This window comes from Zingiber officinale, chromosome 8A (assembly GCF_018446385.1).
Source record: "Zingiber officinale cultivar Zhangliang chromosome 8A, Zo_v1.1, whole genome shotgun sequence".
Classification (NCBI taxonomy): domain Eukaryota; kingdom Viridiplantae; phylum Streptophyta; class Magnoliopsida; order Zingiberales; family Zingiberaceae; genus Zingiber; species Zingiber officinale.
The window spans coordinates 72,008,776-72,023,833 of NC_056000.1; the positions used below are offsets into that span (position 1 = coordinate 72,008,776).

General features: G+C 37.6%; 1 protein-coding gene across 1 annotated transcript; it reads left to right on the plus strand.

The window, feature by feature from the left end:
• The first annotated feature begins 3,674 nt into the window (after window positions 1-3,674).
• LOC122010958 lies at window positions 3,675-14,694 on the plus strand. Its single transcript, XM_042567417.1, has 9 exons — window positions 3,675-3,693; window positions 9,489-9,649; window positions 9,799-9,943; window positions 10,212-10,368; window positions 10,892-11,133; window positions 11,269-11,358; window positions 13,715-13,929; window positions 14,523-14,585; window positions 14,686-14,694. Exons 1-9 carry the CDS (start codon window positions 3,675-3,677, stop codon window positions 14,692-14,694), a joined length of 1,101 nt encoding a protein of 366 aa, XP_042423351.1.
• Window positions 14,695-15,058: the final 364 nt, after the last annotated feature.

The following is a 15,058-nucleotide window of genomic DNA, read 5'->3' on the forward strand; positions in this document are numbered from 1 at the left end:
CGATCGACCTATCGATTGGAGGTGCCCAATCGATCAGCTGATCGATTGGGAACGCTTATGAGTGTGTGATATAAGCTCCCAATCGATCGACCGATTGATTGGACCACTACTTGTCACAACACAACCTCAATCGATCGGCTGATCGATTGAACCCCTGTTCAATTGATCGGCTGATCGATTGAACCCCTGTTCAATCGATAAGTTAATCGATTGGTCTCCTTTTGACTTTCTTAACCAAGTCTAGGGTTCCCAATTCCAACATTTAGTCAACTGTGACCTGTTGGAACATCATACCTAACATCCGGTCAACCTTGACCTGCTAGGACTTCTTCACCAAGTGTCCAATCGATCCCTTTGACCCACTTGGATTTTTCTCCTTGTGCCAAATATCCGGTCAATCTTGACTCACTTGGACTTATCGTCTTGTGCCAAGTGTCTGGTCCTTCATGAACCACTTGGAGTTCCTTCCTCCATATGTCCGGTCAACCTTGACCCACTTGGATTTCCACATGCCAAGTATCCGGTCAGCCCTTTGACCTACTTGAACTTTCCAACATCAGGTGTCCAGTCAACCTTGACCTACCTAGACTTCTACGTGTCTGTCTTCACTCACCAGGACTTTCATCTGCCTAGCTTCACTCACTAGGACTTCTTATTTTCCTGACTCCACTCACCAGGACTTTCCATCTGCCCAACTTCACTCACCGGGACTTTCACCTGTCTGGCTTCACTCACTAGGACTTCCCATCTGCTTGGCTTCACTCACCAGGACTTTCCATCTTCCCGGCTTCACTCACCGGGACTTCCACCTGTCTGGCTTCACTCACCAGGACTTTCACTTAGCTTCACTCACTAGGATTTTCACCTGGCTTCACTCACCAGAATTTTTCATCTGCCCAGCTTCACCCACCGGGACTTTTCCCTATCTGGCTTCACTCACCAGGACTTTCCCAATCCAGTCTCCGATTAGCCCTAAACCCTAAACCTTAACCAGAGGAGTATTGTATCAACAAGCTCTCTAAACGGACGATTGCATCTGCAATCTCCATGTATTGTCAAATATCGAAACCCAAACATCAAGACTCGAGCTTGAGCCAACTCAAGCTTAGTCAACCAGGTCAACCTTGACCTAGGGATATTGCACCAACAATCTCTCCATTTTTTATGTTTGACAATACATTTAAGTTAGGTTAATCCCACAGCCTCAACTTCCTTTCATGCCAAAGTATGAATGAGGGTTTCTCTCATTCTCCCCCTTTTCTAGAGGGCAAACTCCCTCCTTAGGTAATGAAGGCTTAACTTAAACCCTACACGCATGTCTGGCACGAAGCTCAACTAGGTTGACGGGCTGACCGGATAACTATCACGAAGTCTAGACAAGTCGACGGGCTGACCAGATGTCTGGCACGAAGTCCAGCTAAGTCGACGGACTGACTTGATAGCTGACACGAAGTCCAGATAAGTCGATAGGCTGACCTGATGTCTGGCAGGTAAGTTAAGGTAAGTCATTGGAGGGGAGTGACTTGGTGAGAACATGTTCCAAGTTAGGGAACTTAGGCGTCGATCCAACTTATAACCATTTCGGGAATCTAAGTTGAGATCGTGACTAGATTCCAGTATCGGTGAGATGGAATCTAATTATTACTCTATTTTACTATATTTGTGCTAACTTTTATTTTATAGGGTAGTTTAACTTTTATTTTTCCTTGGACTAACATTTTCTTGCAGGAAAAGGAATTTTTGGAAAATGGTGGTCCAGGCGCCTGGAAGGCAAAAAATTATCTCGTCGCAACGTGGTGTGTGCTGATTGGCCAGGCCGATGTTATGGTCTGGGCGCCCGGAAGAGATCCAGGCGCCTAGAGCACTCCTAGATAAGGAGCCTACCTCTAGAGTTGAGAATAACAACTTCTTCCTACGACTGCTCCATTTCGCATTGCTCCTGTGACGCTACGAAGCTACTCCGACAACTTGCGGTTCAAGTTTTTTTATTGTTGTCGATTTTTCATTTTAATAGTTTTTGTACTTACTATTGTAATCTTGTTTGCGAACTATTAGTGATTGTCCAACGAAAGTACTTAACGAGTGTAGGCCTTGGAGTAGAAGTTGACGAAGGCTCTGAACCAAGTAAAATTGGTTCGTGTTAGCATTATGATTTTTATTTTTCCGCTGCATACTCGGTTAGAATTTTCGATCGCTATTCACCCCCCCCCCCCTCCAGCGAGCTCTACGATCTAACATTGATGCGAGTTTGAGTTTCAATATTTGGACAATATGTGAAGAAGATGTCAAGTAAGTTAAGGTTGACCGAATACTTGTAATATGTAAGAGAGAAATCAAGTAGGACTGGATACTTGACTTGAAAAGTCTTAACTGCGGTTAGGTAAAGGAAAGTCTAAATAGGTCAAGGACGATCAAACATTGGCAAAGGGAAATCTTAATTATGATTAGGTAAAGGAAAGTCCAGGTGGGTCAAGGAGGATCGCATGTTGGCAAACGAAAGTCCTAACTACGGTTAGGCAAAGAAAAGTCCAAGTGGATCAAGGAGAATCGCACATTGACAAGAAAAAGTTCTAACTGAGGTTAGGCAAAAAAAAAATCTAAGTGGGTCAAGGAGGACAATATTTAGTGATCAAGAGTCCAATGGAAAATTGACACCAGATGGAAAGTCTAATTGGGTCATAGGTCGATCGGACACTTGGTGAAGAAGTTCCAACAAGTCGTGGTTGGTCAGATATTGGGCAAGGGAATCCTAAACTTGGATTAAGTAAGTTAGGGTTGACCAATCGATTGACTCTAAGCAATCGATTGGGATTAAATTCGCGAGAGCATAGAAGGTGTCAAAATCGATCGAGCAATTGATTTTGGCATTTCTAATTGATTGGTTCAATTGATTAGGCAGTGCTGAGTCGATTGGCATTTCTAATTGATTGGTTCAATTAATTAGGCAGGGCTAATTAGGGCCCAAAAATTCAGTTCAATTTAACAAAATTTGATTTTGGTCTAAAAATTAATTAGGATCTAAAAATTAATTAGGATCTAACAATTTGATAAAAATTGTTTTATTCGGTCTAGTTAGCTTAATCGAATAAGGAAATTAAAAATCGAATTCAACGGAATTAATCATTTTTTTAAACTAAAATTTCGAATAAACCAAACTTGATTTTAAAATTTGATTGGTTGGATTAGTTTATTCAATTTGACTGAATTTTTATTCACCACTATTTCAGAGTGTGTGAGGTCATTTTAGAGGGGTGCTAAGGTCATGACTTCAATTTTTTATGTAATTAAGGTTCTTCTTTTATTTAAAGAAAAACTCAATTAAGTTTTTTTCCTTTATAGAAATTCTAAGATTATCTCAAAGAATATTCATTAAAATATCTCTAGTTTGAGATAAATCCTAGCTTAATTTCGATTTAATAAATCTTATTTATATTCATCCAATAATAAAATTATATAACAAACTTATTGATATGGGAGGTAATATAAGAGTGTCATGTGACTAAAGAAGATTAGTAGTCTCGTTGAAATGGCCAGAGGAAAATTTGAATTGACCCTAATCCCGGGGTGTCCTTGACACTCCGTCTCCTTGATGCCCATCTCTTTGGCGTCATTGTCTCCTTAGCATCTCATCTCCTTAGCAGTTAGCACCCTCATCTTCTTGGTGCCCCGACTCCATGGCGCTCCGACTCCGAGGTACCCTCTTCTCCTTGGCGCCCCGTCTCCTGGATGCCTCGACTTCGAGGTGCCCTCATTTCCTTGGTGTCCAATCTCTTGGATGCCCTGACTCCTTGGCGCTTGTCTCCTTGCAATCTCGAGGATGTCTCGACTCTAAGGTGCCCTCATCTCCTAGTCGCCCCTCATCTTCTTGGCACTCCATCTCCTTAACACTCTACCTCCTTAACGACTCTACTCGAAATTCAAATTTATTTCAAGAAGAAAATAACACTCGTGTGAATTTCAAAATTCAAAACCATTTTAGAAAAAAATAATAGCGTTTGTGTGAATTTAAGGATTTAGGATTATTTTAGAAAGAAGATAATGCTAGTGTGATTTTCGTGATTTCATAATGTTTCAGAAAGTAAATAATAATCTGGTAGGAGGAGAGGATACATGGAGAATATAGGGATTAAACCCTTACCCTATAAAAGGTAGTCATCTCTAACGACTGCAGGTACACACACATATGTATCCAAACCCTAATACTCTCCTTCGTCCTTCTTCTCCCACCACTATTATTGAAAATTAATTTGAGTGTCAGAGTGATTGTATCAAGAAACTCTTGGTTATCATTTTAATCATTTTTCTTTTATTCATACTCTAGCAATAAAATTTATAAATAATTTATAAATGAACTCATTTATTAATTTACGTAAAATATAATCTTTTAATTCTTTTTTTTACATATAAAAATATAGAATTTTATAATTTTATAATATTAAATTATTTATAAATATATTTAAACTAAATAATAATAATATAAATTTTATATTCAAATATTATTTAATCTAATTTGTCAGGACGATAGACACAATTAAACTTGGCTCGACTTTTTCATGCCTCAACCTACAAACAACCTCTAGCATAATGAGTAAAAATAAAGAATGACACTTTTTATTAATCATAAAAATAACATCCAAATCTATTTTCGTTTCCCAAATTACTCCTAATTATTATTCTTGTCTATTCAAATATTCTAACACTTATGAATCAATACGTGTAATGATGAAATTTTATTTAACTAAGTCAATCTTACTATTTAATTAAAAATCTAACCATTAATAATTAATTTTAATTTATTTTTCTTTTAAAATAATTTTAAAATTTATTAATAATTATTTTTAGTTATTTTTTATATATAAAAAAATATGTGTTCTCTTTAATTCCATATTTTTATAAATAATTTAGGCCGATGATATTAGAAAGCATATCTTTTTCAATTTTTTTACTAAGATTAAATATAATATATGTTCTTATCAATTTAATATATGATATAAAAAATTACATTAAATTTTTACTAGGTAGAATCTAATATCTTGAATTTTGTTCTATCAAATCTAATTTATGGGTCATGTTCATATTATTATTATATTATACATATAATGTCCATTATTATAATAGGGTTTAATTTTTCATGTATTCGAACCAAATGAGTAAAGAGGGGAAGAATAATTAATAGGGTTTAATTTTTCATGTATTCGAACCAAATGAGTAAAGCGGGGAAGAATAATTAATAGGGTTTAATTTTTCATGTATTGGTGTTAAGAAGGTGAAAGGGTGTCTCTTCCCCTTCATCTTCTAATATTTTATATTCCTCCATTAATGGAGGTAGAGGAAGATGAAGAGTTAACTTCCTCTATAAAATAGGCGTCCAAGACAATTGGTGAAGGTGGGAAAAAATGAGATGAGCATAAGAGAGAAGGAAAAAATGAGATGAGCACAAGAGAGAAAGGAAGAGGGGACTTGCTATGTGCAAGTTCTTAGGCAAAGTCAAAGAGAATGGGTTCGTCCCATATGAAAAGTCTCTGTGCAAGGTTCATCCACATGCACAAGATTGAAATAGGCGCGAAGAACATTCAAGATTGGTTTGTCCAATCTCGCAAGAGGGATTTGGTTTGTGAACCATGAAGAGTTTTCCGATTCTGTGATCGTTCTTCCGTCAGCAAGTCTTACCGGCGCCGATTGCAGATCTGTGAAGATCGTTGTAAGTATTTATAATTTTCAAGTTTACTATTTTTCATGCTTAGAATTGTCAACATTCGGACCAAATGAGTAAGGAGGGGAGGAATAATTCAGATAATAAAATACGATAAGCGTTACTTTGATAATTAAAAATTTATCGTTTACAATTCTAATAATTTTTTTTTAAAGATTCTTTTTTCGTAATATAATTAAGCAGCATGTGAAAGAAACTGATTGACGAAGTGTTACTATCTTTCATTTGAAGATCAGTTTGGCCAGATTTGGTGCACCGGTAGGAATGCCATATTCTGGTTTTTGCAGGCGCACACAAAATCTCTAGTTTCCCTGTTTCAAGCAAGTTCACCTTTCTGATTGAACAAGTAGCTAAATTTAGTGAGTAGTTCATTTGCATTGGGAGACGGTGAAGAACCTTGCAGCAGTGGAGTGGTTTGCTATTGCCTCATTTTATTTTATTTTTTTCCCATGCCTCCAATATGCCATTTTGATCTACTTTTTTTTTCCTTTTTTTGTGCAAGATCTCAAGATACGAGATTGAAGGATAAGGGTTTCGCTAGAGTTTGGACAGATTTGTATTTGTTACTCCTCCACTCCCTTTTGGCTTTCATTTTTGTTAAACTTGTGGTAAATTCTGGTAACCTTTTGAATAGGAGGATTATTCATTCTGGTTTTGATGATGCTTACAAGTTTCTCTGTTGGGCGTTTGGTATTTCTTGGGATCTTCTCATTCTTCAACTCGTGTTTCTCTTTTCCAGCACTCAATGCTTGTGTCTTTAGAATTGTTTGTATTTGAGAACTTGCAGTGGTTTCTGATAAAATTGTCGTAGTTGAACACCTTGTTGTGACAATTGTGGCAAAAGACGAATATGCTTGCCCCCAGCGCCTCCGCCAACCCGTCTCAGGGCCAACACGGAGGAGGTAAATCACGGGCGGCTACTAGCCTTTGGAATAGTGACTAGCACATAAGGGAGATATTTAGCTCGGCTTTGCCGAGATTCGAATCCCAGATCTCATATGACAACACCTCATGCGCTAACCACTAGACCCATCCGAGAGGACCTAGTTGAACACCTTGTTGGTCCTTCACATGATGTAAGCGTCTTGGGAAATATTGAGTTCATTTAATTGGAAATGGAATTGTGTTTTGGTCGAAGAGAGACCACAATTCTCCCGAGGGCCATTTGTTCGGATGGAGAATAGAGCTGATGAATGATAGAGAGGATGGATTTGTCAAGATTTGTTCATCCTCCCTACTATTTACTTACATAGCACCATTTTTGGTTTTGCTGACCGATCGACCCGGTCGACCGACCGACCCGCAGACCCGACCGACCGGCCAATCGACCGACCCGACCTGCCGATCCGACCTCATCTCGACCGATCTGCTTGGCCGATCTGCTCTCTACTCAGTCGATCCGCCCGCGCGGCAACACAGACTAGTGGCTCAGCCGATCTTCTCGGCTCGGAGCAGAAACCAACCCCTGCTGGCAGCCTGAGATTATCCGCTCAGGTCATCTCTACTGTAAGTTGAATTTAACAAGTACAATTTAAATTCTGCTAATACCCCGTAAAATCTCCGGCAAGAGATTGTATTGTCTAACACCTCCCTTCCTCACCAAATATCCACATGTGACTCCTTGCAAAACAGTACCAACTTGTGAATTTTTGGGAAACAAAGAGCATCAACCCCATCCTCATGCCACAATGCTAAACTTTGAGGCCGACAAGTAGCAAGCCAATTAGTCGATAAGGATTGGTTGAGTTGAGCAGGTTGATCAAGCATAGCGAGCCCGTTATCTGAGTTAATCCATCATGTCGGGCGGGCATAAGAGGCGAATGGTTGGTGAGCAAAACGGTCGATTAGTCTAGTCAAACCAGACAAGCTAAGCTAGTTGAATGGTCCAATCAATATGAGTAGACTGATTGTGCTAGACAGATGGTTTGGGGTTTGACTAGGTTGACGTTGAACATTTCGGAAAGGCTTAATGAATTAATAGAGCCGAGTGGGCTAGTTGGGGGAGAGTTGATTGGGTAAAATGGTCTGAGCGAGCCAACTGGTTCGATGGCTTAAATGGCTAACTAGGTCAACAATTTAAATTGTCCAATTGGGCTACGGTCTGAGTGGGCCCATTGGGTCGATCACTCTAGAACATTACAAGGGGGTTTGGCTAAGTTTAGGTGAGTCGATTAATTCACTTGGTTCAGGTAGATGGCCGATTTGATAAGCCCAAGTTGGCAAATCAAGTTGGATGGATCATATAAAGCGATTAGGCATGGCGGTTTAATTAGTCCAAGTGAGCTAATAGTATGGTCTGGTAGTCGATTTAAGTGGACTAAATTGGTCGATTGATCAAGGTGGGTTAGTTGGGTTGGTATTATAGACGAGCTAATCTATCGAAGTGGCTCGGGATAGGCAACTTGGATGGGCTAGTGATGGGTTGATTTGAGTAATTTGCTGACTGAATCTAAATGAGCTAGTTAGCGAGCAAAGCAATCCAGGTGAGCCATAAGCTAAATGTGAGGGGTAGGTAGACTGACTAAGTTGGCAAGCTAAGCCAACCAGATGGACTAGTGTAGCCAGACAAATTAATGCTCTGTTTACTTGGGAGAGTGGAAAGTAAAATTAAAGAAAAGTTTCCACGGTGGAAAATTTCTGTCGTTTACTTCATTAAAATTCTCCGAAGGAAAAGTAACGCAATCCATCAGCGGATAATTTTGGAGCCAAAATCGATCACCTCAAAATCGGACGGAAAGCAGCGGATGGAAAAAAAAATGACGCATGTACCCCTTTTGCATTCACAAAATTACACCATATACAAAAAAAAATGACTCATGTAGCCTTTTTAACTCACAAAATTACACTATGTACCAAAAAAATGACGCATGCACCCTTTTTTATTTACAAAATTACATCATAAGTATTCACCTTCCTCTATTAAGGTAAACAAGTGGGTAAAGGAAAAGATTTCTTCACCCTTTATTTTCTCTTCCTCCAAAGATAACTTTCTATCGTTGATTCCTTTCCTCATCCCCACTCTAGAGTAAACATAGCCTAAGAGGGCTAGACGAAGAGATACTCATCCCTTTATTTTTTTCATTCCTTGGAATAAAAGAGCCGAAGGACAAATCAAATAATATTCATTTATCTATTTATCCATGCATACATTCTTATTCGTTCATCCATTTTATCATCCTTTGGTTACCTGTAAATAGACCCTGAGATTATTCACATATGCTGAACATTCTCACTTCTTAGCACCGTTCAGTGTACTTTTTTGCTTAATTTTCATTGTTCTGGTGAGTCTACATCTTTCATTTTCTCTGTCTATGATCACCACGACCTTCATTAGATCACTAGACCAAGATTTCTAACTTTCTAATAGTAGCTGAAACATGCTGCTGATACCCAGATGAATTTTGCATGTTTAATTACTGTGTGTGTATATTTTTTGCAAAATAGATTTTTGAAACTGACAATCTTTTCACTGTAAGTTAATGTGGCAACACTGACTTCTTGCATTTTCAGGAGAAAAATATTACTTTAATGGAATATTCATCCATGATGTTGATGAGATGGTTTCGATGGTTTGATGGAAGATGAATTGAAATGTCGACCTCTCAGATTATATTCTTATCACTCGTGATACATGAAGAATGAAGCCTTAAATTGTTTCCAATGACACAGCTTTTATTCTAGTCAATATGTAATAGTGAGAAATGCACCAAACAAGTCATATTTTCTTGTTCTAGGTATATTTTTTTGTTTTTTACTTACACAAGTATTTTTGCAGGGTCTCAAAGAATTGAAGCAAAACCATTGTCTCAAGATTCCCATGAAGTACAAAGTAAGAATCAAAATTACGCAGTTGTCGAGGCTCCAGGGCAAGATCCAGGTCCATCATTCATTGTGCATAGTAATAACAAAAAGATTTCTCTGGAAGACATTAAACTTGTAAGACTTCCAACTATTTGCTTCATTGGAATGTCTCAAATTCTCAATTCAAGGGAATTGTGAAATGATTCAATGATACATTACTGTTCTATTATCTCTTATACTTTTTCTTTTTACTTAATGCCTTATTATTGATTCTCTTTTTCTTCAGAGCTTACTATATAAGGCTGAAGCTGAAGAAACAAATAATCTTGTTTAATCAGCTCTTGCAGCACCAATATCATCTCATGAAGTTTCCTATATGTCCTAAGGTTCCTCTGGCACCGATAAGAAATGGAATTCATCCTAGGCCTGGTAATTTCTTACGCTTAGAACTGAAACGATAATGGAATCTAATGAACCAAGTCTGTTGTTTTTTCCTTTCAAAATTTATTTAGGCTTAGGAACAACTTTGAACAAGAATTAGTTTATTCGGCCTTGTCCCCTGAATGCTATGCATCCAATATCAAGAACTAAAAGTTTTTATGTAGTGATCATGTATGTGGAAAAATTATGAAGAAGCATAAGTCCCTGCCTTCTTTATCATTTTTTTCTGGTAATATCCACTTCTCAATGCATGCAGTCGATGACTTACAGATAGGATACCCAGTGTTTCAGCCCCCAATTCTGAATACATTGCAGCTTCATATTGGTCCAACAAGCTTTGGATTACCGAGCTGTCAAGCAAATAACGGAACTCTAGCTCCAGGCACTTCGCATCCTGGTCAGATGAACAATGAGTAAGAGAACTTTTGTAGCTCACAGAACAAAAGTGGAAAAAACTAAGCTGGAAGATTCTCAATGATAAAAGTTCTCTCTACTGATTTCACAATTAGGTGGCAAAGAACATAAACGTTGAATCTAATCATTAGTTTCATTTTATTACGAGCATGTTTAATCTGAAGACAATTCTGCATCGAAGAAAATAGAAATAACAGTTGATCTAGCTTTTTTTTGAAGGCGGAGATTCAAAATGACTTGTGTTTTGATAAATCAGCTTAATCTTCTGATATTAGTTTGTATAAGGGTATACGAGTAATAAATACACAGATTTCTTTCTTCTAGTTCCACAATGGTGAGAAGTCATTGATCTATCAGTGATCTAGATAGGTGTAAGTCCAAGAACTTGACCTCAAAGAACTTTAATGTTATCGCTATCTTACTAAGATAGCACTGCTCTATTTATTTATTACTTAATATTAGCACGCATTTCTTTGGTCTAAGCAAACTGATTTTACTTTTTTGGAATAATGTAATTTACAGTGAACCATCGAAAGCAGCTGTTGCTTCAGCATGTCAATGCAAGGCAATGCCATCTATGCCAGAGATGGCAGCGACTCCGGAACCAGTAGCATCAAATGATCATCTTCGATTTGTTCCACCTGCTGATACAACCTTCACATCTGATATTGATCTTGAATTTTCAAGAGACTCGCTCAGGTCACTCGGAAACAATTGGAATTTCAGTCTTTCAGATCTAACAACCGACTTAACCAACTTAGGAGGTAATCCTAATTACATTCCTGGAGTGTCATAAGATTTAACTTCAACATTCGATAAAGTAAAATATTAATTTCGAGTGTCCTGTTGCACATTTCCAATCGTATGTTGATGCATTGGTGTTGTTTGACGTATGGAAGAGCTTGGGGATACTGGTGACTACAGTGGCTCTCCAATCTTGCCATCAGACAAGGATATCTTTCTCAGCGACACTGGCCGAGATGCCATAGGTAATGGAATATCATCCTTTTTCGACTTGCTCTTGCTTCCTAGACTGCTATTTTACTTTCATATAAGTACAGTAAAGGCTTGTTCAGCTCAACTACTCACTAATATGCTTCTTTCTTTAATTCTACTTTTGTTTCAGTTGAGTATTTTGCAGATCCTATCACCAGGCCAAGCTCGCAGTCAGATGAAGGATAGAACATAGAAAGGATCGCTTTAGGTCAAACAAGTACGTACATCATAGGAGACTATATTAATATTCCATCCTTTAAGTCAAGCAGCTTATTAGCAAATTCGATTAATAACTGCTTCAGTTAGATAGGTGATGCTCTACAAAATTTTTACATCATAGATTTTTATAGTTACAGAATTACTATCCTTGAAAGCTACAATTATGAGTTGTATTCATAGCAGTTAATGCCTCTAAATCTGATTTAAATATCTCCAACTTCTATTTCTGAGTACCTGGAATAACCTCTCCTCTTCTTGACTACTTGTGCATCGTAGTGCTCTCACCAAGAGGGGTTCTACATCTGTGTAGGAAATGGGGAAAGTGAAAACGTGAAAATATGCTCACATTCCCCACTATTCTTAATGGAAAAGTCCATCATATCCCTATGTTATTTCCCTTTATAAGGAGTGTGTCCAAGGATCATTCGAAAAGTTTTGAGGAGAGATAAGAAAGAGAGAAGAACATCTGAGGCGGTAGGACTAGGTTCGTGGAATTGTGGAGAGCTTTTTGATCCTATGATCATTCTTCTGACAGCGAGTCTTATCGTCGTCGATTGCAGATCTGCGGGAGATCACTATAAGTATTAAAGGCTTTTAATAATATATATCATGCTGTAGAATTACTTCAGTGGTATCAGAGCACATGCATTCTAAAGCATGATGAACCATGAGATGTTATTGTTAGTAGAACATAACTTACTTCTCCGTAAAATCCATGTTATGGCTTGGCTCTGTTCGTTTTGTTTGCTGGGCAAAATCGTTATCCCAACGGAGTTTGTCTTCGATTTTGTTTTGTCGTAGCCAAGCAAGATCATGTCCATGTCGCGATCTGCCGATAGCAGTCGTGATCTGCGGTTGTAATAAGGCCGCAAGTGAACACCCACAGAGTTTGTCTCCGTTTGTTGGCCGGCTGCGTGCTCATGGCCGCCGGTGACTGGCCATCTGGTGACCGCGTTTGTTGCGGTTGAGATGGTCTGCGACATGAGGATTGTGCAAAGAAAAATGACAGATTTGGGGTGACGACATAAAATGTGGAGAAAGCTAGGTTTCGGCTAGAAGGCTTCGGTAGAATTTTTCTTAAAAAAAAAAGATTTTTTTTGCATTAAACTCTGACTTGTTAATGCATAACAATAATATATAATAATAATAATTATTATTATTATTATTATTATTATTGTGCATCGACGAAATATGCTAATGCATGCCTACTGTACCATGCTAATGTATGCCACTATAACATTACTTTTAATTTGTGTGCATGTAGTAATTAATTGAAAATGAGTTCAATTAATTTATCATTTATGTCAAATGGACTAGATCAGTTTTGGTCTACTTAGACCCGGTTCAGATTTAAATCATTAGTTGATTCAATCGAACCAATTTGATCTAAACCCGAATCAATTTGGGTTGATTAATTGAGCTTGGATCAAATATGATCAAATGACCAGATTTATTCTATTGGGTCAGATTTGATCAATTGATTAGATTTGTTCTAATTGGTCAAACTTAAACCAATGGGCATTGATTTGATCAAACGGACCTGAGTTTGATCAATAAGTCTAAAATTGGCTGAAATTGACTTAAATCAAACAGTAACAGAAAATAGGTACAAAAATCCCTGTCCAATTTGATCAGTTCTAATTAGAGACGTTGGACCAAGCTTAGGATCTGGATTCATAATCAACCGATCCAATGGGTCAGTCGACTTAGACTCCTGAAAATCGAGAAGATTTGTTTTTCTTGATTGATTATGTTGGTACTATGCTTGTATAAATTGAATTAAACCGGTTTTATACTGATTAGTCGACTTTATACTGACTTATTTAATTTCAATTTTTCATATGGCTAGTCGTGATTTACGACAACATGAGCTTTGGGAGGAGATTAAGGAGCTTAATTTCGACTCGGTTCAAGGACTTGAATGTCTTATTGGTCGGCTCGATCGGTTGTTCTGGAAACTCAAGCGAGAAGAGTTTCCAGTTCAAGACACACACAGAAGATGAGCTCTGGTCTATTCACTGCCGAAAAATCTTAGGCAAATAGCATTCCAACTTTGGGATGATTATGATGGGCACATCTCATATTTAGATATGTGCAGACAATTACTTCATTTCTATTGGGGTCCTGAAGATCTAGAGGATGATCCAAATGAATCTGAGGAGGATTCAGAAGATCCTGATAAATCAAAAGAGGATTTGGGAGAGTGTGTGGAGAATCTAGTAGAGGATCCAATTGTGGATCCGGTAGAGAATCCTAAAGTTGTCCTGCCTGAGATTACCCCAAATGAGTCAATGCTAAAAGGGATAATATTGGCCACTGCACTAGTGTCTGTCCTACTGGGAGTGGTAGTAGTCTATCTAGTTTACTAGAGTTCTGTTATTGTTATTTTCATTATGTGTGAGCAATTTTAGTCCATTTCGTTCATGTCAGTTGGCTATATGTTAATAATATGCAGCATAATTTTATATTAATGATATGTTCGTTTATTTATGCTGTTTACTTGACATGATACATGATTAGTTCAATTTTAATTAAATGATCAATTTGTTTAATTAAAGTAATCATGATTTATTAAATGATCAGTTCATTTAATTAAAGAAATTATGATTTTATAAATGATTAGTTCATTGGTTGAGATGTGTGTAATAGAATTGATTAATATTGATTTGATTGGTCACACGAATGATGATTGAAAACATAGTTGTCACTTGATTTTGTAAACCAACTCAAATTAATATTGAGTCAATCATAAATTACATGTATATGATTTATACTGAATACTAAATAATGTGTTTATTTATGATAGATTATGGCAACCAAAAATATTATAGCTGAACTCAACAAAGGTGAACAACTTAATGGGGATAACTATAAGATCTGGCACATCAGGATACAATATGTACTTGAGGAACAAGAAGTTCTGGAGGCTGTAAATCAGGTTATGGTAGAACCTGTAAATGGTCTCACTGCACAAGATAGACGAGATCTTGATGCTTATAAGGTATGGAAGAAAAAAGACTCCACTGCAAAGGGCATATTGATTAGTTCAATGGTAGACAATCTAGTTTTTTAGTATGAGTCGTATCTTTTGGCTCATGCAGTCTGGGTAGCCCTTAAAGAAAAATACAGTGGAGTAAATCTGAGTAAGCTTCGACAGTTGACAATCAAGTTTGACAGCTACAAGAAGTGTCTAAATGTATCAATGGTTCAACACCTCAAGGAGATGTCGAACATGATTCGAGAGCTTAAAACTGTTGGTCATGAGTTGACCAATGAACAACAGGTTCAAGCAGTTATTCGTTCACTTCCAGATTCTTGGGAGACCATGAAGCAAACCCTAACTCATAGTGGGAGTATCAAGACTTTCACTGACGTCTCGCGCTATGTAGAATTGGAGGCGGAGAGAGTTGAATCCACAAGGATTTCTGGACAAGGCTATGTGGCTGTAGGTTCTGCTGGATTATCTGGATCCAT

Bases quoted from the DNA above. Each gene is read 5' to 3' on its own strand.
- LOC122010958 (XM_042567417.1), top strand. The intron at 10,369-10,891 runs GTAAGAGAACTT...TGTAATTTACAG, and splicing joins CCTGGTCAGATGAACAATGA to TGAACCATCGAAAGCAGCTG. The intron at 11,134-11,268 runs GTAATCCTAATT...GACGTATGGAAG, and splicing joins CGACTTAACCAACTTAGGAG to AGCTTGGGGATACTGGTGAC.